Source organism: Recurvomyces mirabilis (genome assembly GCF_035927965.1).
Source record: "Recurvomyces mirabilis strain CCFEE 5264 chromosome Unknown scaffold_10, whole genome shotgun sequence".
Classification (NCBI taxonomy): domain Eukaryota; kingdom Fungi; phylum Ascomycota; class Dothideomycetes; order Mycosphaerellales; family Teratosphaeriaceae; genus Recurvomyces; species Recurvomyces mirabilis.
Window position 1 is genome coordinate 398,780 of NW_027041944.1, and position 21,113 is coordinate 419,892.

The 21,113-nt window shown below is 52.8% G+C and overlaps 8 protein-coding genes across 8 annotated transcripts; 3 read left to right on the plus strand and 5 right to left on the minus strand.

Annotated features, from left to right (window-relative positions):
• Positions 1 to 2,390: 2,390 nt before the first annotated feature.
• Positions 2,391 to 3,485, plus strand: LTS14_004530 (uncharacterized protein; the record flags this gene model as incomplete). Its single annotated transcript, XM_064837232.1, has 2 exons — positions 2,391 to 2,979; positions 3,052 to 3,485. 2 exons carry the CDS (start codon positions 2,391 to 2,393, stop codon positions 3,483 to 3,485), a joined length of 1,023 nt encoding a protein of 340 aa, XP_064695191.1.
• A 1,940-nt stretch (positions 3,486 to 5,425) lies between these two features.
• On the minus strand, positions 5,426 to 6,772 carry LTS14_004531 (uncharacterized protein; the record flags this gene model as incomplete). The annotated part of the gene is made up of 3 exons (XM_064837233.1): positions 5,426 to 5,611; positions 5,686 to 6,075; positions 6,140 to 6,772. The coding sequence occupies 3 exons, from the start codon at positions 6,770 to 6,772 to the stop codon at positions 5,426 to 5,428; spliced, it is 1,209 nt and encodes a 402-aa protein (XP_064695192.1).
• Positions 6,773 to 8,381: 1,609 nt separating this feature from the next.
• Positions 8,382 to 9,110, plus strand: LTS14_004532 (uncharacterized protein; the record flags this gene model as incomplete). Its single annotated transcript, XM_064837234.1, has 1 exon — positions 8,382 to 9,110. One exon carries the CDS (start codon positions 8,382 to 8,384, stop codon positions 9,108 to 9,110), a length of 729 nt encoding a protein of 242 aa, XP_064695193.1.
• Positions 9,111 to 9,210: 100 nt separating this feature from the next.
• On the minus strand, positions 9,211 to 11,145 carry LTS14_004533 (uncharacterized protein; the record flags this gene model as incomplete). The annotated part of the gene is made up of 2 exons (XM_064837235.1): positions 9,211 to 9,579; positions 9,634 to 11,145. 2 exons carry the CDS (start codon positions 11,143 to 11,145, stop codon positions 9,211 to 9,213), a joined length of 1,881 nt encoding a protein of 626 aa, XP_064695194.1.
• Positions 11,146 to 14,325: 3,180 nt separating this feature from the next.
• On the minus strand, positions 14,326 to 14,768 carry LTS14_004534 (uncharacterized protein; the record flags this gene model as incomplete). The annotated part of the gene is made up of 2 exons (XM_064837236.1): positions 14,326 to 14,342; positions 14,372 to 14,768. The coding sequence occupies 2 exons, from the start codon at positions 14,766 to 14,768 to the stop codon at positions 14,326 to 14,328; spliced, it is 414 nt and encodes a 137-aa protein (XP_064695195.1).
• A 328-nt stretch (positions 14,769 to 15,096) lies between these two features.
• LTS14_004535 (uncharacterized protein) lies at positions 15,097 to 16,936 on the minus strand (the record flags this gene model as incomplete). Its single annotated transcript, XM_064837237.1, has 2 exons — positions 15,097 to 15,873; positions 15,920 to 16,936. The coding sequence occupies 2 exons, from the start codon at positions 16,934 to 16,936 to the stop codon at positions 15,097 to 15,099; spliced, it is 1,794 nt and encodes a 597-aa protein (XP_064695196.1).
• A 1,049-nt stretch (positions 16,937 to 17,985) lies between these two features.
• On the plus strand, positions 17,986 to 19,446 carry LTS14_004536 (uncharacterized protein; the record flags this gene model as incomplete). The annotated part of the gene is made up of 1 exon (XM_064837238.1): positions 17,986 to 19,446. The coding sequence occupies one exon, from the start codon at positions 17,986 to 17,988 to the stop codon at positions 19,444 to 19,446; it is 1,461 nt and encodes a 486-aa protein (XP_064695197.1).
• Positions 19,447 to 19,632: 186 nt separating this feature from the next.
• Positions 19,633 to 21,060, minus strand: LTS14_004537 (uncharacterized protein; the record flags this gene model as incomplete). The annotated part of the gene is made up of 2 exons (XM_064837239.1): positions 19,633 to 20,197; positions 20,276 to 21,060. The coding sequence occupies 2 exons, from the start codon at positions 21,058 to 21,060 to the stop codon at positions 19,633 to 19,635; spliced, it is 1,350 nt and encodes a 449-aa protein (XP_064695198.1).
• Positions 21,061 to 21,113: the final 53 nt, after the last annotated feature.

Genomic DNA, 21,113 nt, shown 5'->3' on the forward strand with positions numbered 1-21,113 from the left:
CGCTCCAGTCACGAGGAGCAGCCTTGCGTGCTGCAGAAAGCTCCTCCAGCGATGTGAACTGAGTGAACAATTGTAGGCTCAGCATCTGCAGGGGAGGCGGCTCACTATCGTCGTCCAGTGGCACAAAGATTCGCCAATGCCATAGGCTCCAATAGCATCTCTGATGCAACCCTTGTGCCAGCGTTCCAATCCAGGGTGTGTGAGCACCAGGAGAGCCGGGTTCTCGTGACGTAGCCTGGCCTCGTTGGAGAGTGCCGCCAGTGGTGGTTTGTTCGTGTAGCCACGCGTAGAGCCATCAGAAGCTGTAGAACTGCTTGCCATGCGAGAGTCTGAAGCGGCCGTATCATCGTGTGACGCTGCAGAGCTGATGGAACTTCGCCCACTTGTAGATGGCGACGATGTACCGCCAAACCCGCTGAAGCCACTATTCGCTGGATGTGATTCACTAGGAAAGAGAAGACCAGTCCTGGTCATCTTTGACAACTACATGCGCTGGTAGCGTGGCTCGTTCGCTATTATCGCGTTGGAGATGTCATCCTGAGTGCTGCTCATGGCTGCCGAAGCTGGCGCTCCTACTCCGGCAGCCTTCGCAGCGGTCTCGTGCAGGCTGTCGCCTTGGAATAGAGGACATCCTAGTGCAGTAGACTGACCTCGCGATCTGGACTTTGCCAGCTACAGCAGTAGAAGCGACAATCAAGATGACGAACTTTGAAGGTTTAGACACCTCAGCGCGGGAGGGCTCCGGCTTGTCGGGAAGTCTATGGAGCAATGCTTGTGGTGTGGCAGGTCGAACATGACGTGCATCCATTGCTCTTTGCTTTTGTCAAAGAATGTATTGTCACCGCACATCCGATGCTAGAAGTGTAAATGTGTATTGTAAAAGCGCAAGTCGGAGCTCTAAGATAGCTACCCTCGCTTATATATATGAGTGGTCCGGAAACCCAGCAACTGATACGCGATGAGTAATGGCTTGGAGCAGGAGGTAGAGCTGGCTCCATATTCGCATTCTGGGTCAGTGTATCTACCCCGTCCCCTTGGGCCTCCCCATGCAGTTGAAACATTTGATTGCCCAGGCCTTCGGCTAATGTTGTTGTTGACAGCCGGTTCGGTGACGTCGTCTCTTCTGGTCGTGACGGTGATACTATTCACCTCATCACTCGAAAGCACGACAGGTTGGGCAAAGAACCAGCAGAGTCTGTGGATGTCGTCGAACCTGCCGCCGCAAAGGGGACGGGCGCACTGGCAAGGGTCAGAACCAAAGCGAAGAGAGAGCTGAAAGGATGGCGAGTCGGCGTCCTATGCTCCGCCGTCCTAGCTTTCGTGGTGATGCTCATAAACATCGCCTTTACAGCTTACCTGATTGTACATGACCGGGCCTCAACTGGGGACGGGGTAGGTACCGTATTAACCGGAAGCTGCAAGGAGGTCGGCCGATGGAGTACTGGCCTGCACGTTATAATCAATGTACTGAGCTCGATTATGCTAAGCACATCCAACTACACAATGCAATGCTTGTGTTCGCCCACTCGCGCAGAGATCAACCAGGCCCACGCCAAAGGCACATACCTGGACATCGGTATTCCTAGCTTACGCAACCTCTTCAGGATTCGATGGCACCGTGTACTGCTTTGGTGTGTCCTCGCATTGTCAAGCCTTCCCATCCACTTCCTTTACAATTCTGCAGTGTTCAAGACGATTGGAGCAGAAGACTACTATATGGCAGTTGTGAACGAAGAATTCTGTGAGCACAACTCGGGGTACAAGTCTTGAATTGTGCAAACTGACTCTAGTCATGACTGCTAGTCAATGGCAACCCTTTTCTCGACTCTTACAACTTGACGTACACGAACTCACGTGGTGTGGAGCGGACGATCAATGAGACCTTCGATAACCAGCTCTACGTTCTTCAGAAGGACGTTTCAACGAACGCGGCATACAAGAATGCATCTTTATATGAGCGCCTCACCAACAGCGACTGTATAAGTACCTACGGGACGCCTTTCGTGACCGACAGGGCGGATGTTCTCGTTGTCACAAGCGCGCGCACTGTTATCGCAAACCAGACCGCGTTCGACGAATCTTGGAGCTTCGTACCTTCTCAATATACCGAGGACGGACTTTCCTATTGTAGGTGTCTCGCAGAGATCTTCCTTCAGTCTTGTGCTAACTTGAGCTGTGAAGCTTGGATATGCTCCGACGAGCCCACAGCCACTGCAAAAACTTGTAATATCGCGAAACAGCGCCGGAAAGCCTCAGCCTGGACAAAGTCGGGTTTACCAATCGAGTATTGTCTATCGCAGCTCATCCCTGGACCCGGACTGTGCAGGTTGAAGTTCTCGGTCAATATCCTCATTGTGGTCATTGTCATGAATGCATGTAAGTGCCTCGTCATGCTTCTGGCATTTTGGCGGGGCAAGGAAGTGCCGCTGGTCACCGTGGGAGACGCGCTATCGAGCTTTCTTCAAAAGCCAGATCCTTTGACAGAAGGTCGCTGCTTGATGGCGAAAACTGATGTCGCGAAAGGACCACTGCGATGGAGCTCACCCACATCAGAAGGCCGCGAGCTGCTAAAGCCGGTGGCGGCATACTGGCATCCAGTGCGCCAACGATGGTTCGCAGCTGTCGGCATCTGGAGATGGGCATTCACATTGGGCCTGATAACAGGGGCCCTGGGTGGTGCCGTGGCTTTGCTCGTCGTGGCCTCAAATTTCTTGAAACTGAAGCTGGACACTGGCCAGTCTGTCTTTGGCCTAGGCTTCGGAGCTGTGGATGCTCGCGCAGTCATCATTGACTCTCTCCCGAATGCTGGTCTGGCCACGGAGGTGCTGCTCGCCAATTTACCACAGGTGATCTGCAGCCTGCTGTACTTTGCATACAACGGGCTGTTCACAAGCATGGTGTTATCGCACGAGTACAGCCAATACATGCTCAGAAATCGCCGCAAGGCATTGCGGGTCAGTAGCCCAAAAGGCGAACAGAGTATGTGGTGCCCGAATCATCAACGGTGGACAGGCAGGCGCTCCAGCAACTCGCACACTGACATGCTCGCAGGGTCAAAGTACTTTCTGCACCTCCCATATACTTACTCGATCCCTCTTATTGCTATCTCAACACTTCTCCACTGGCTGGTATCCCAAAGCCTTTTCCTAGTCCGTGTCACCACCGGCTCGCAAGGAGAAGACTATCGCATATCGTCGCTCGGCTTCTCATGCTCGCCTATACTGGCTACCATCATCGTCGGATCTGTACTCGTACTCGGAGCCATAGGCTTCGGCTGCCGGAAGCTTGCGAGTTCAATGCCTCTCGCGTCCTCCTGCAGTGTTGCAATCTCTGCCGCGTGCCACCCACCGGGCGAGGATACCGATGCAGCACTCCTACAATTGTCATGGGGGGAAGTCGGAGAAGCCAATACTGAACTTGGACATTGCTCATTCACGAGTGAAGAGACTCGGAGCCCTCGGCCACGACACCTCTATGCTGGATGATCAGCAAGCCTCCTACTGAAGTATGGTTCGACTGACGAAAAAGAGATCTGGATATACTGTATCCAAAGCATTATTCATCCCCACCTTCTGCCGCAACTTGACCTGACCAGTCCTACCGGGCCACAAAGCTCATTCGCACATCCCTGAGACTTTCTCATGCTGGGAGCGCCTCATCGTGCCAAGCAAAACTTGATGGTGACATGGCTTTGTTTGGCTCCGACGACCAACATGGTCGAACATGACCGTGAAGCGAAGGCTCACCTTGTCTGAAGCAGACGCTACGACTGGCGTTCTCGCGGCAAGCTACGTCCGTAAGAGCAAGCAGGAGGCCCTGTGCCATGGGTCTCACCGCAAGAGCGCCGCGGTCGCTGGCTCCTCCTCGAAACGAGTGTCTTCGCAGTAGCACAGCCAACGGCCCGTCGCAGGATCTGAGCTCTGTGACTTCAGATACAGTCGTTGCGGCACTTGCTTAGTGGTCATGTCGATATATTGAGTGCGGGTATGAGGTAGGTAGGGGTCAAGGCAGTTGATGGGTAGGGGAAGAGTGCGCTTAAAAGAGAATGGAGGGCTGTATGTCAGACCGTACGGTTGGTCGAATGGACCGTAAGCTTAGCTCCACGTCAATCTTTCGAAACGAATGCCCATTGTGTGCCAGCTCACGTTGCATGCCTTTGCTGCAAGTAAGCAGCCAGCCGTCGACAGCGTACACTGACTGCATACAATGTGTTCGCTGAAGTGCTTTTGTCTTTGTTTGTCCTGCCCACTGATTCCAGCCCTTTATACACTCCCAGTTTCATGCATCTGCACCAGTGGCGAATTCGATTCGCTCTCTTCATCACAACACCACCTCATGAACTCCCTGATCCTCTGACATCTCACCTCGCACATCTTCCTCCCACTTTGCGTTTTCATCAATGTTTGCCTCATCAATAGTTTTGGCTCAAACACATCCATAGTCTGCACTAGTGTGCGAGCACGCGAAGCCCCAAATGTGAACGCTCGACCGATGCCAACGGCGCCGATTGCGTCGAGACGATCGGCATCTTGCACAATTGCGAGTTCAGGATACTGGTCTATCATTTGAGCTCTAAGCTGAGGGTCTCGTTGCATCGAGCGAGCACGACACGTGGTGGACCAGGTTTTGCACCTTGGCAGCGAGATCTGGCAAGGCGCCACTTTCCAACAAGATGGATGTCGCAGTCTCGGGTTCACCCACCGCAGAAGTGCCACTTCCTGGCTGCTTCGAGGTCGGCGATGTGTACTTGCTGTCGCCGATGTCATGCAACATAGCAGCCAATTTGATCAAGAAGCGATCGAAACGTGTCGCTGGTCGTAGAGCTGCCTCCCGTACCGCAAGCAGTTCGGAGAGGGCTACCACGCGTTCGATGTGAGTGCAGTCGTGGGCAGTGTCGAACGGTGGGCGTGACATGATGTGGCAGACCTTTTGGGAAACGCGCGTGAGAGTCAAGTTTGTATCATCTCTGTCCATGGTTCGGCATTGGTTGTCCGTTGTCGTTTTGGCACACATCGTGAATCTTGAAATCAGTGGTCAAGGCTGTGACCTTAACAGTATCAAAGCGTTCGGATCGTGGGTTATTTCATATTGGGTTATTGCGTCTTATCGACCGTCTCCTTCGCAGTATCAGCATAGTCCGTGTAAACATACAAAGAAGGCTTACAAATGCCGAAAAAACACGGCAGCGATATGAAGAGTGCATGCATGTTGTGGCGTTTGCCGGACTGACTGAGACACGGGCGCTCGCGAAGGCGAGGAGCTAAGGGCAAACGAACAATCAGGCTTTTGATCTTGATCATCCAGTACTGTACTGTATATACAGTAATCGTTATCTATCCAAAGATGTGCAAAGAATCGAAACAACACATCTTTACCACAATACCATGCACATGGTATATTTACACGCCAAGCAAGCACATGTAGTCTACAAGTTCTTGATGGCGTTAAGGTAAGTCTGTCCACTGGGCGTCAGGGCACCAGTACTCGCGTCAGTAAGAGGCCAGACGGTGCCGAGACCGTCGCCGTTGCTGGGGCCATAGGCAACAACGTTGGAGTTGGATTCGAAGTAGGAGACGACGTCATTGATGAATTGGTCGATTTGGCCTTGGTCCTGTAAAGCGGAACAGTTGTTAGCATAAGTCGTACCGTCAAAGAGCGCAGCGAGAGTTGGCTGGTAGTACGTACAGTGCAAGCAGTGAAACCATTAGCATCATCCACACAAGCGAACTCCGAAACCCAGACCGGCTTGTTGTACTTGTTGACGTAGTACTCCACGTCGTCCTTGGCGCCCTGGAGATTGTTCTTGTTGACGTGGATGCTGGTGACGTCCCAGTCGGTGGTAATGCCGCTCTTGAATGGGGTCAGGAAGTCCTCGTCTTTCTGCTTGCACATGCTGGGAGAACCAAGAACAGTTCCCTTGGCCTTCATCGGGGCAATGAGGGAGTTCCATTGGGTTGCGGCATCGGTAGTGGACATGTCTGAAGACATGGTGCAGGTGCAGTCGGGCTCGTAGAAGCCGAACATGATGCTGGGAGTGGTGTTGTTGGTGGCCATCTCGTTGAAGGTTGCGAGGCGCTCGGTCCGTGGATTGTGTTAGCATGTGAATGAGCTTCTGTTAAGTTACATCGAAGGTTCATACCTCAAACTCGCCGCATGGAGAGCCGCTGGCACCCCAAAGCATACCAATACCCATGACGCCGTTGGAGTCAGGAGTGTTGGCGGTGTAGTCGGAGTACCACGAAATATATGGGGCAAGAGAGGCAAAGCTGCTCTTGCCGGTGACACCAGGGTAGCCAGAAAGGCCGGCCTTCTTGCCCTTGGGGGTCAAGTTGCCGACGCTGAGGCCAGATGCAGCCGGTGCAGAAGAGCTGGCGCTGGAGGCGGCGCTGGAAGCAGCGCTCGAGGGAGCACTGGAGTAGCTGCTTGGTGCTGGAGCTGCGGACGATGCTGGTGCGCTGTAGACTGGGGCGCTGGAGGGGGCGACCTTGACAACCGGAGCAGCGCTCGACGAGGGAGAGGAGTATACCGGGGCAACGCTGCTGACAGCGGCAACGGAGGAGCCGGCGGCAGCCCAGTCACCGGAGCTGGCAGCAGCTGGTGTAGCTTGAGCCTCACCAGCCGTGACGTAGTCGGTCACAGTCACGGTATCGATCTCGACATCGGTGACAACCACATCGCGGTTGTGCATGCGATGGAGCCGGCCATGCGCTTCGTTCTGGTGAGGGTGGGCAGCCGCAAGCAGCGCACCAGCGAGAACGAGAGCGTACTGCATTGTTGCTTTCGTTTGCTTCGGTAGACGGGGTATGTGGTGGAAGGACAGACTGGCTGGCTCAAGAGATGTGGTGGTGGGAAAATGAATGTGGTACAAAGAGACCTGCCTCTTCTAGATAGCAATGAGTGAAAAGAGTGACGAATAACAAACGAATGGTAAGACGGTCTCCCACGTGCGATTGTCTTTTTGGCTGGTGAACGTGAAGAAAGGAAAGCAGAATAAAGACGACGCGAGCCGTGGGTGCAGCGAACGTGCACAGGCTGAAAGAGATCCCTACAGTGCTCCGTCATGTCGCGTCCTGTCCACTTGGCAATGAAGGCAGATTGGCTATTTTCGATGCATGTCAGCGTCCGGCACCACGTTCCAACGGTGTTAGCAGCGAAAAGAAATGGTGATTGGCGCTTTTCGGGGCAATGTCTGCGGTGATTTCAGGGGAGAAGCGCCTCGCCGTCAACAAAGTGTCGTCTCGTCTCCCGCGGGACGGTCCGCGCTGTTCGGCGTTTCAGAACAAGGGCATAGCATCCCGATGTCGTCGCAGTGAAATCGGTTGTTATTTCGTCAGAACAACGATGTTTATTTTGATCCTGCTTGTATGATCACCAGCTCACATCGCAAAATGAAGCAACGCTGTTAATCATGAACGTGTCGGCGAGAGTGCGACCATTACGTTTATTCCTGCCGGTGTCGTAGGTCCAAATTGCATGTCCCCTTCTGGACCAACGGCGAAAGCAAGACTTTTGGCGAGACAAGCCCATGATCTATTGCCAAAGGAATTCGTCGAGACCTTGTCGTTAAATATCAGCGACGCTGAGCTTTGCGCGGAATCACCACGGATTGCCTCTGTTGAGCCGTGGACCTTGCATCAATGGATGATGAGTCTGAACAATCGGCATCGTTTGGCACGGCGTGACAACGCCAGCGTAAAACTGCGGTCGCCATGCTTTCACCGTCCGAGCAACAGTATGTACCTAGGCCATGACAAAGTTTTGTACTGCCATGGAGACGTATCGATTACTGTGTCCGGTCTGACACGCATTAAACTGGTCGCATGGTGAGGATAGTATTGCGATGAAGAGCATGCAACGGATCCATGCAGACCGAATTGGATGGCGACCTGATGTCACCGTGCCTTCCCTATTTGTGAAGCCGAGCATGCTGCCTCCCGCCTCCCGAGCTCGAACACGACTGCACTAGCAAAAGGTTTCCCCCAGAATACATGTGCAATGGCAACAGCATCCAGCACTCATTGCAGCTCGCATGCGTGCATGAATACATGTACTAAACAAGGAGTAATGACTGCGCCGGCTTGCGAGAGTGCTAGGTAAGTGCATTCACTGACTCTCATTCACACACACCATGATGATCGCGTGACCATCACACCGCTCATTTCTAGAGCCGTACGCGATCGGGACTCGCTTTCGTCGCGCTCGTCCTGCTCACTGGCTTCATTTCCGTCTGGGGATGTACATGTATTACAGACATCGACCTCACGTCTCGAGCAATGCCGGTGGTGCAACAACGTACACATGATCTGCCCGACCTGCCATCAAGAAGTGAGCTGGACCCGTTGCGCCACATATCTCCACCCTATGTGCATTGACATGCTTACATGCGACAGTGGACCCAACCAGCCGTCTATTCACCCAGTCTCTCAACCCTGGAGTACGTAGGAGGAGAAGCATCGGAACGGAGAGCAGAAGACACGCCATCGCCATCTCAGGACGACACCAGTCTGTTACGATCAGAAAAGGGATACCAATTACCGTGGCGGTGGGCTGGACCGCTGAAGGTCTTTGCTCTCATTTTCGCAGTGATCTTTGTGGCGTGGGCAGCACAGCACTTCATCGAAGTGGCACTCTACTCAGACGACTTCAAGATCGAATTCCGCCGTTACGATACGCACGGAAAATGCAATGGCACGGGCCCATTCAGTCATCAGATTGGTCACGACGATTACCTGCACAATACAACATGCAAAACCTGGATTTCCTCACAGGATATCCCTTTCACTACCCTTTTCTACAGCCCAGTTGATGACTCTGGATTTATGAAGAAGGTGCAATGGCTGCCCAACGGCTTTGTTGGATTGGTGGGTCTTATCAATGGCACGAGGGAGACAGGCTTCTGGAGATGGCAAGGTTGCACAATTACTGTCTACGCCGAGAAGAGGTGTCATGGCCAGAGTGTAACGCTCGATGGCGTTGCAGATCTCGGGAAATGTATCACTTTAAAGGAAGGATGGCAAGGACGAAGTGTGCAGGTGGCATGCCCGATGCAGAGGATACCGGTAGCGGAGGTAATCTTGGGATTTTTCGGTTTGATTGACGATGGTAGCTGACACTGCTGCAATGATCGTATGTCTTGGCTACAAGATGTCAGCTCATCCTCGCGGATTGGTATAGGCGCCCGCCATACTGTAATTAACTAATGTAATGTCTTCAACTCGGCATAAGCGCCTTGTCCCACTCCACATTCTCCAACCACGACAAAAAATCCGCATCGTTAGCCGTAGGGAAGTACAGACTCATCTCATCGAAGGCTGGTTGATCACCACTTGGCGTGATTGGAGGTGGCAGCTGCGGACTGAGGATCTGGTCCAGTACGCGTCGAAGTGAGCGGCGCCCTTGGTTGCAGATGTTGTAGTTGCCTTCGCCAGGCGAGACGGCACCGAGAGCGGAGATGAAGACGCTCAGGTCCTGTATCGTTTCGGATCTGGGCAGTATATCGGGTGTGAACTGCCGTGATTGCTCCTGTTTGAGGAGCTCGATCGCGAGGACGCCGGCCGTTGGCAGGCCGTGGAAGGCACACTGACGAATATCAGTATACGATTGTGAGAGACCCGATTCACGACCTGCACTTACCAGATACACAAGATCACCCTGGAAGTCCCTGAAAAAGTCCCGACGTGACTGCGCGAGCAACACTAGCTTGAGTATTCTGCGCGAGATTGGTATCAACTCCTTGTAGCCCATATTACGTCGATTGACCATGGCCCGCTGTAGCAGAAACTCGGTATGAGCAATCCCACTGTGTATACATATGATGAAGAGCGTATTGACCTGCCGCATGTGCTTCTCGGATCGAGCGAATCCGAACCCGGTACCCAGCTGCACATCGGCGCAGTTCATGACCTCCTCTGGTGTAACGGACATGAATGCCGGGTAATTGGCGTGCATACGGTCGAGCTTAAGACGTACTTGTTCAGCTTTGTAGGTGATGTCTTCCATTTGCGAGCCGAGTGCAATCTCCAGGATATCTTCGCGGACTTGGCAGTGTTGAAACCAGACTCTTTGCCATGTCGTTCTGCTCAACTCACCGCTAGTGTTCCAACCATTGGCATCGAGCTTAGATACTGCTAATTCCAACTCTGGCGCAGTGGAGAAAAGCTCGTTGTCGGATAAGTCCAGAGGGATTTCCATCTTGCAGTATCGATGTGAGAGCCTTGGTGGTCTGCCCAGGAAAGTGGCGATGACCTTGTCTCTGCCGTACACAGAGACGAAGATCTTCTTTCGCAGCTGTGAAAGGAAGAAAGGTGTCTCCGCGTCAACTGGATTGCCTTGATGGAGTCCCATTGCCACGACCGCGTCACAGACTTCGCCGGTGCGTTGCCACGCTGCGTAATGCGCGTCACCCTTGAGGCACTCCACCAGTATGAGGTCTTCGTACATGAAGCATAGGTATAGCTCATTTAGTACCTCAGCTTCGTAGCAGAAACACAGACAGAACTCAGAAGCTTTGCGCATGCGCTCGGCGAAGGTTGCGCGATCGACGTAGCGGTCGCGGATGTTGTCGAAGATGCTGTCCCAATTACTCAGGCCCATGGCCGTGAGGCCAGTATGGGTCAAGATGCTGCCCACAATCTCCCACCTCAGATAGCGTCCAGAGGCACATCTAGCCCATTGTTGTGCAGTCGTCTGACCATGCACTTGCATGGGCTTCAGCGTGTTCCGCCAAACAAGCTCGGACAAGCTGCGCAGCTGATCAGGCTTGCCCTCCATTAGCAAACGTCCAAACTCAGACCACAGCTCATCGACCCAAATGCGATGCGCTGGCTGCATAACCAGTATACCGTCACAAAGATCATAGAACCGCTGCGTAAATTTCTCGTACAATGGGATGTCTCGCAGAAGAGCCAGTATCTCAGCTCCACGCTGGATCTTGTCGGCAGAGATAGGCGCTATGGCAGGAGTCTCTTCGAGGACATCATCGGGATCACTGGCTCCGAGACTGTTGGGATTTTCCGTGAAGATCGCGGAATAGCTCGTAGGCCCAAGGAAGCCGACTTTCCCCTCGCGGAAGGACATGCCGCCTTCGGGACTCACACACGAAGCTGAAGACGAAGTATGACGATCCTCGCCGGGCGTCGGTGCCATCGACAATCTAGGAGCAGGCAAGCCAAGACTTGGATCGATCGAGGCGCTGCTCACTGGCCGGAATGCAGTGGGGTCGTATGGTCTGGTATCAGTACTTGATGAAGGCGAGGCTAGCCCAGTCAATCGCCGCTCTGGTCGAGTTGTAGGGTATGGTGCGACCGTAGATGCTCTCGAAGTTGTGGTTGTCTTCTGACTGGGAGCACCAGGAGATCCACGTGGCTTGGTTAGGCTTGACAAAGTCAGTACAAAGTACAATCGCTCCAAGATATCTGGGACCTACGGTGCGGGATGGTATATGCATTGATCAGGCTTGTTGCGTCTGGCGCAACGTCCACACACCGGACTGTTGTGGTCACAACGAAGCTTGCCTCGTCGACACTATCACTGAGTTAGCAATGACGAGGAATGCGTCGTCGTCTTCTGCTCGACTGCAGATCATCAAGACACTTACGGGCTCGCAGCTAAACAACTTGCCATTGCTATCCGCACTTGGTCAGTACAATGCCGTGATGAGGACGACGCGAAGCAGGCAGAAATCATGTACCGACGGTAAGATGGCGTAACGGACGCTGCACTAGTGCCTTCGATGGTCATGGCTGGCTCCATCGTCGAGCCATTGAGGGCGGGTGGCTCCATATGTCTACGACGACCGTGCTTTCGCGGCCGTCCCGAATGACTCACCGCCGTGAGCAGTGCAAGGAATTATGTCGTCTGCGGGACAGCACGTCTGGTAGTAAGCTGCGTCCAGGCTGCAACGCCCAAGGGCTCTATGCGGATGCCTGATCTTGCGTATGCCTGCCGTGCAGGAGGGATAGGTGGGGTACCGTCGTTCTCGTTTGGGTCTGATTTGATATGATGCGATGTGTACTGCTTTGACAATGCTTCGTGGAACTATTGCTTAGGTATCGCGCTGCATAAAGCTTCGACGCAGGGCGTTAGACTTCGAAGACTGTGTCAGTATGATTGAAGGTGACGATGAGGAGGTATTAGAAATCCTGGAGTTGAGCAAGACGGCATTCAAGCTTCACCAACGCCGGAACGCCGCATTGTGGAGCATCTTTCGCAATGCGGAGGACTACGGCGTCCGGCTTCGATCAATTTGTCTCGTTCGCAACGCCTGCTACTTGCCCCTTGACATCGCTCAAGCAATCGATCATCCCTCAAGCGCTCAATACACGGTCGCATTTCTGAACACCGTCGCTTTCTCCATTCCTCTAGAGGCAACGAACGGAGCTCGGATGTATCTGCTACTACGTCTTTCAATGCAGTTATGATACATTGCTGCGTCGGCTTTCACCGCTAAGCATGAATGCGAGCAATCTCAACTCCGAGCATTAGTTCTGGAGGAGTCACCACCGAGAGCCAATCTGAGATCGGTGCCGCCGCCGCCGCCAATGGGAGAGAACGAGGTGGGCTGGTGTGCTTACCGATCATCTGTATACGCGCCAACTAGCAGTGCCCATGCAGCATAGAAAATGTGGAACCCTGCCTTGGGAAGCAACAATGATTGAGTCATCAGCTAAACATTGTACGATTCCGAGCCATGGCTTTGGAGATGCTGAAATTGCTTGACACCACTATCCATTGTCTGCCACGACGCACTGCAGGCAGCTTACCAATGGGTACCGCAAGGCCCAGGCCTGCTACGACGTGTTGCTGATCTAGCCGAAGCCATCCTACGAGCTTGCACCATAGCAAACGATTGGCCCCAGTGAACAATTCCGGTGCCTGGTTTGAACACCGCACAAGCTCGGACCGTGCGAACGACTTGTGTAGGGCTCAGTCGATCGTACGAAAGCTTGGTACCAAAGTATATCAGCGATGACCAGGTTGATCACAACAAGCACGTTATGGAGCGGAGTCATCAATTTAGCTGCTTGTCGATGCATGGCTGTGCACACGCGACGTGAACTATCCTTGAATACGTGCACTGCCTTTCGGTGTTCAAGATCAGGCTGCAAAAAGAGTCTCAGGTGACTACCATACTCACGTCAGCTCCGATGGCATTCCGAGGGTTGTCGACAAGGAGGCATTGGTATATATGTCTGCCTGTCTTCCATGTGTTTTCTCTTTTGTTCGATATCACAAGCTCGATATCTACAAGCCTCTCATAAACAGATCGATCACTTCATCAATATCATCCATCACAATACTCCAACCAACCATCACCTCAAATCATCAACCAACGCAGACAGCAACAATGGTTTATCAAGGAATGCCAATCGCCAACTGGAGCCAGTTAATCGAAGACCAACGCCAGGCTCTCGAAGCAACGCCAAGAAACAACTCGGAACAACTACCGGCCTACACCGAAGCAATAAAAGGTCGACCCTCAGTCGACGTGACTGAGAAGAAGGACTCCCGTCAACCATCACAACAGAAGAACTCGTCCAGCAAAATGTCAACACTGAAGTCAGTCTTCGTCGGCGATGCGCACAAGCATCATCTCCGATACTTAGACCACGTTGCCTCGCAAACAGCTTCTGAGCCAAAGTCGTATGATCGGAAATGCAAGTCGCAGCCGTCTTCCCAATCGACATTGAAGTCAATATTGACGGGCGATGTTCAGAAATACCACCCGATGTATCGCCTGGAGGAGAGCGTTGATCCCAGTGTCAGGAGATGAGCCTGACGCTGAGTGCAAACATTGATGGATTCTTGTACACGATTCAGCACGGCGTTGGGGAGATTTTGGTTGATTGGGTGCATCAGACTGACTGCTTGGAATTGGAAAAGCACCTGGAATAGAATGTCAAAAATAGGCTGGACTAGGGCAAAAGCGATTAGAATAGCTACAGTGTAGAATTCAATTGTCTTTGTGGAGTAGATCACTAAGAATATATATCATCTGCAACAAAATCGCTCACATGTTTAGCGATGCCTCCATCACACTCGAGTCAGACGTGGCAATAACGAATGTCTGATCTTCACAACGTCACAAGATCATTGCGTTTGTACAGACCCAGTATTGGTAGCACACTACTTCTTTACACAATGCGAGTCGATCCGCGCTGGAACGAGTGAGCTCCATCGGATTGCTCGCATGCTGCCAGGCTTCCATCGGGCCACGCAAATCAGCCGAGTGACTGCCCCTCCCCATTCGTATGTCTAGGGCTACTGATGATATCGAACCCTTGGCTCAGCTTCCGCCGTCGCCTAATCAGCGGTGAGCTTCTCCTATCACCGCTTTCCTCCTTCTGCAAGCTTTCTAAATACACGTGCTCACCCTCAGTATTGAGTTTCCAGCTGACGTTGTAGTGCTCACCTTCAGGTCCACCATCGCAGCTTCCGGCTAATTCCTGGCAAGGAGGACTGTTGACTGCGAGCGAGAAGAGTATCGTGGGCTCGCTGAAGTCCGTGTACCAGTGCCTGTGTGTCAGGAAGTATACGAGGCATGCCACGTTCATGACAAGGACGGCGACGAGGACGATATGAAAGGCCTTCTGATATGGTTGGAAGCCTCCGCTTGCGTATTGTTGTGCTCGAATCGATGCAGTGAATGTCTGATAATTGTCATCGGAGTCTAGAATCGGAAGGCTGTAATTCCAGTAGCCGATGAAAGGTGCGTCGACGGACGATGAAAGCAGGGTACAGCCTGCGAGGACTGCCAAAGCTTCTGCCATGGAAGGAAGAGCTGGGTTGAGTTGTGACTGGGTGAGCATGAGCTGAGTCAGCAGTCGTGCATTTGAGCCGTTACCCTCGAAGGTTCCGTCATCAAGAGCGAGGCCTGTCAAACGTCAGCGTGTAACAAGCAGGCGAGGGTGGCGCAACATACTCCTGCTCCAGTCGAAGGCAATGTTCGGCCAGTCGGCATTGAGTGTTTCATTTCCGCGTCGCGCTGCGGGCGTGGTGTGAACGTAAGCGAACTCGTCGCTATCGTCCTCGCATCTTGCTGCAAGCTGTGCACCGCTTGAGCTCGCGTTTTATGATGTTGAGCAATTTAACGACTGGCTAGCTTGTATTTGGCACAGAGCGTATCTCTGATCCTCCATAGCGTTTCCAAGGGGAATCAGTGGGACCACCTTTCCCAAGAAGATATATTGCCTCTCTCCCGTAAGCAGCAACATGTATTGTGTCATTGATTATGGTATTGTAGTCGATAGGAGCCTTCCCGAAGACTGGAGGCCATGTTGTAGCACCGTACTTTTCACCCCAGCGGAAGATATCGTCAAGATCTGTTCCACCAAGATATGCATCGTAGCCGCTGTAATTGCCGAGCTGCTGTGGCCAGGCAGTCATGTCAACTTGACTAGTGACGTTCTCCCACAACTCATACACGAAAGGCCGGATATGATCTTGCGTGAGAGTGACACAGAGAACATGTACAACGGGCGAAGGCACGGAGGCGCGAATGTTGTAGACACCAAGACCGTCCAAATTTCCGGGCTGCAGGATGCTGTTCTTCGAATCGATGGCAGCCTGGATGACGCCAGGATGTGGCATAGCCATGCTGATGTTATTGATCACCAGGCCGTATTGGCTTTGTAGTTGCGCGACATCGGTTTGTTCGATCCACGGCGCGGTTATGGTCGTATTATCTGACAGAAGAGCGTATCCCATAGGCCGCAGACTCGGATCCGAAGTGTTCGTCCCATTGTTGAGGGCAGTCGTCCACGTATTCAAATAGCTGAAGTAATTGTGATAGCCCATCGTTGCATGCTCCATCTGGAGGCAAGTGGTCGCCGAGTCGCTATCATAGCCTTGCTGAATGGGTGTCTTGCAACTACGCTGTACATACTTTGGATTTGCAAACTGCGATTTCACTTTGCCATACATGACCTGAGGTTTGCCAGTTCGCCCACTTGAGCTGTGGTTGTACCAACGCCGTGGCCGCCGGAGCATATAGCATTGCGCAGAGAGCTCCCACATGCGACACAACGCCAAGGAAAGTAATCCCGGCATAGCGGACACTCTGCCACTGCGTGAGCATCGTTCCAGGCTGGACAATCCAGCTGCGCATACTCATTTCGGCAAGCGTAACCCCAGAACCACTTTCCAATTTGTATGCTCGGCGGGCAAGTATCTGACCGATGCATGCAACCAGTACTGTGATGAATGACAGCTCAATCAGCTTAGCAATTGACGTTGTTAGAGTGGCAGCTGATGAAGCTTTGAGTAGACCATTGGTAGTGACATATCTTCCGTACCGTGGAGCAACAATTACTGTACCAACGAAGACCGCTGACATCCCGGTGCTGCAAATCGAGAGATAGAAGATCGTCTTGGAGAACCATTTTCGCACGACTGGCTTGTGGCTGCGGCAGTGTTCTCTAGGCTCGAAGTCGTCGTATCTGGATCGTATCGAGAGGAGACCAGTCTCTGATTGAGGGTAAAGTGATGGTTGGGCGCTCGATCGCAGTGAGGAGCCCGATGGCTTTGGTAGAGGTTTCAAACCGTGGTATGCAGTATCGAAATTTCGGGGTGAGTCGAAGAAAGTGCTTCCAGAGAAGCCGCCGGTGGATGGTGGTGACATTGTCACGTCTGGGGAGTCATCGTATCGTTGTTCGCGGCTCGGTGTCTGCATGTCATGCCTTCGAGGTTTGCCTTGTGATGTTGAAGCCAGAGTGATGCCCAGCCCTTCACGCTCGTAAGGTCTTTGGTCGTCCATCTCGGAAGTCCTGTCAAGTCCAACAGAAGTAGTTGGCAGCCTCGCATACCCCGGACGGCGTCTCGTACTTGGCGATGGTGCTTCCACAATCGCCAAGGGGCTTGAGATCTTTGGTGTGTGAGGTGAATAGGGCCTCTCCGGATTCAGCGGATGATACTCGCCATTCTCGGTAGGTGATGCCATTGTAAGACTCTGCCAATCTAGAGGCCGCAAACAAGCGCTTTTGAGTAGTACACGATGTCGGCACCCGTTGAAAGGTCACACAAGAAGATCTCTGCGCCGGGTTGCGTGTGCGCAAGTTGTGCTTGCGAAGCTATCTATTCGTATCAGCAGATCAGCAGCCATGTAGATGCTGTGGACCGTGAACAAGAACACGGTCAATCATTGCTTCTGAGCTACTGCTCTCCACACCGACCGGTTACTGAGATAATGTTGGCTTACGACATGTGGTGACACCCGAGGAGCTGGACATTTCATTCCATTGAGCATCCGCCCACACCACCTTCGGGTAGTTGCAGAAAGCTGCAAGACAAGGCGCCACTATCGCGGCTGGCCGCACAAAAGCGGCCATACTCATGCAACCTGATCAAGGTGTCAAAGGCTCGCGACTCAGGCTACGTGCGCGGTGGACAGCCTTTCTGCAGCCTCGCCGGAGATACTCTACTTGCCTCGTGTCGGCCTCGAAAAGCGACTTCCATGATCGATAATACATCAACAATCAGCAAGTCGGTATCAGCAGTAGCATGAGATGCTGCTGATTTTCGTGGGCCTAGGAGAAAAACAAAGCGACTAAGGCGCACCAGTAGAGTGAGTCTCGGAATCACCGCCTACCAAGCTGGAGTCTAGCCTTTCGTCCAGTCGGAACGGCGTCAAATGTCCCGGATCTGCATGCAGGCCGAACTACGCTGGATGCTGGCTAGATAGGTGGCCTGATGTAGGCATCATGTGTTCCCTTGGTCTTGGTACAGCAGTATGTGACTTGTAGGGCGAGAAACAAGAGATCATATTCATCTCGAGACGAAATATAGATAGACGCGGACCGAGCCGTCCTGCTCCGCTTCACTAACTAGGCAAGCACTACGTCAGCACCACGTCGCCGATGAGGCGCCTGGCCCATGTGCTCGTGTTGAGTGACATGCTCATGAGTGCACTGGCGCCGTGTCTGAGCCTCTCAGACATTCAATAACTGTCTCGCCGTGCCCGACTATGTACACACCCATCAAAACCTCACCATGGCATCGATTGTGAAGCAGAAGCTGCACGGCTTAACAAGTGGTAGCGGTAACGATGCCGAAGCGGCACAAGAGGCCGAGAAGTACAAGCTTCTGGTTACAGCTGGACCATCGTATAATCAGGACCAACACCAGGTTGTACGGGTCAACACCAACGAAGCTATATACGTCGAGAATGAGTTCGTGCGCGCCAAGATAAAGGTCAACATACGAGGATATCATGGCCTACCGTCTGGCACACCTGCAATATCGACGTACTTCGACGACCCTGTACATGAGAAGGACCAGTACAGCGTAGCCTTCAGCTTTGTGCCGAAGCAAAACCTACCGAGCGTCGACACAGTTTGGGGAAACGACTTTGATCACCCGATCAAGAACAAACTGCCTCCCGGGTTCAATACCGCGTTCAAGATCGTCAAGGAGTTCATCGATCCTGGCTTGGAGTGCGACGCATATGCCGACGAGCCATGGCTCTACGGCCCGAGTCTCTCATGCTGGTTTGCGTTCAGGGTTGGCGACCAGGTAGGACAACAAGCAGACTTCCCTGAACCTGGAGTGGTGAAAGAAGGTGGCGATGGCGAGGGGCAAGAGATCAGACACAAGATTGGCCTGCCAGAGACAGGCGACAAGAGACGCAAACACTTCCTTTCTGCACCCCATCGAGAAGCCTTCACTTTCGAGAAGGGTAGGGTGTACCAAGGCGACTTCTACAACCCCTACCTCGATTTCCCAAACTTCTCTCTGAAGTTACCAGGCTTCTCCTTGAAGGTGGTGAAGTACATTGATCAGAAGAGCCATTGTTTGAGATATGTCTTCAAGAACAGGAAGACTCAGGATGTGTACTTTACTGTGCACATACATCTTCTCTGGGGTGAGCAGCTTCAGCAGGCTGTACAGAGGGAAGAAGAGCAGCGGCAGCTAAGCAGCCAAGGAGTGGTCACACAGCCGCTGAATGCTCTGGTGGGTGGTAGTAAGCAGGTACCGGTGGTTGAGAACGGGCGGATGGCGAAAGGCCACGAAGGATCTCAGAGCAGTGTCAGGAATGGCGACCATTCGAGTAGTGCTCCTGCTCCAGCGCAACCCAAAAAAGCGCCGCCACCAGAGACTCAGATACGCGAAAGCACCAACGATCAGAGCGTAAGCTCGCACACCGCACCACAGAACATGCAACTACATCCTGGCAACCAAGCAGCAGCAGCCGACTTTGGCACAACTCATTCGAGAACAGCTCCGGACATGGCAGGCCTACAGACTGCCACAGAAAACGTGCGACTGCATCCTGGAGATCAGAGTGCATCAGCTGCAGCATCCTCTGTGCCAACAGCATCGGCATCGGCATCGACACAGGCGTCAACAGATGTCGCTGCCGAATCCGTCATAAGTCGTATGCTACAGAGCACGTCTTCCAGCGATCAGACGGGGAAGAAGTTGAACTATTTCAATGGCGACAATGTGGATTGAAGCCTGCTCTGATTCTCAATACGCAGAAGTAGAGACATGAATGCATGCGGCGAACGGAACGATCATAGTCGGCAGATACAGCCTAGGTTTCATCGTGCCTTCAAAGATACCCCAATTAGCGATCAAGCAGATATGGTAATACAGTCTCTTACTTCGGACAGCCAGAGCCACTGTCTACCACAGCACTCACGCCTTCATCCTTCCACCCTCCGTACCATGGGAAGCGGCATAGTCCCCTCCCGTCCTCCTTCCCAAAGCTCTCCTTTTGATCCACTCCTTCGAAGTGATCACTTCCTCATCGTCTCCCGCACCGCCGTTCTCCCTCTGCTTAGCATCAATAATCTCACTACCCTCCAGCGGCTTCAGTAGAACTTCGTCTTCAGGTCGAGCAAAGTACACAAGACTCATCCTCGTCTGATCGGCTTGTTGACCGGGTGGATTGACAACGCGGTGGATATTCGAGCGTAGGACGCCGGACGTGAATTTGACCATCGCGTCACCTAGCTTCATTGTCAGCAACCGCCAGCTCGAACGACCGACGAGTGGAATATATGTGGTAAAGTACTGACCGAGGTTGACAATACAATGGCCCTGCAACGGCTTCACATAACACCACTCCTCCCCACCAGGAGGCAGGATCTGCAAACCACCGAGACGATTAAACAAGACAGTCACCGAGCCGAAATCAGTGTGCTCGCCAAGAGCAAGCTGATTAGCATCTTGGTCTGGTTTAGGAGGAGATCTGACCCATCTACATCAGAACTCAATAACGTCAGCTCGTCCGAAAAGTCACGAAACAGAAGTTCACGAGACAAGTGCCAACACTCACCTGACCTGATCTCCCGAAACACCCATAAGCCTATGCAGATCCTCCAATTTGCGAGCCGGCAGCCCCAACTTCCTATTCAACACACCAAGCAAAAGCCTCACAACCCCATGCGCCTCGGTCATAAACCCCCTCAAAATCTCCCTACTCTCCTCACCCTTTAAAACCTCCGGCGCAGGCAAGACCTCTGAGATCCCGAAGAGGTCATCTTTGGAAACATTATAGAATTCATTGGCGTCTTTCGTCCCCTTGGCATCCACCACACCAGCTCCGAGGCCCTTGTACCCGAAGTAAGAACCCTGGTCTTTGAAGTCGTACGTCTGTTTCTCTGCGGTACTCAGGCTGAAGACTTTCTCTCCGATGGGAAAGAGCTGGTTGGCGTGGTTGAGGAGGGCGGCGCCGTTGGGGGTTGGACCGGATTTGTCGTTGCTGTTGTTGCTTTGGGAAGGGTGTTGTGTACCATTTGCGGAGCTTGGCTGGTCACCGTCCCGGAGATCAAGGTAGAAGAACCCAACGTCACGGCACGTCTGCCATAATCTCTCTTCTTCGTTCGAGTCATGATCGATGAGCTTCTTCAAGCTGAGACGAAGAAGTGGTGCTGTGGGTACATCGTCTGGAAACGGAGGAAGGTCATGGAACTCGAGGTCATCACCGCTGTCCTGCGTTCCATTTTTCGTGATCCCATCATCCAGATGATGTAGTGCAGGGACCGGAGGCAATGTGTAGTTCTGGGGAGGATGGTGAGCGATGGCTTCGCTGCCCAGCTGTGTAGTTGTAGTTTGCGACATCCTTACGCCAATTTCGAAGGAGGGAGAATGTTATGCGAGAGCTGTAATCACTT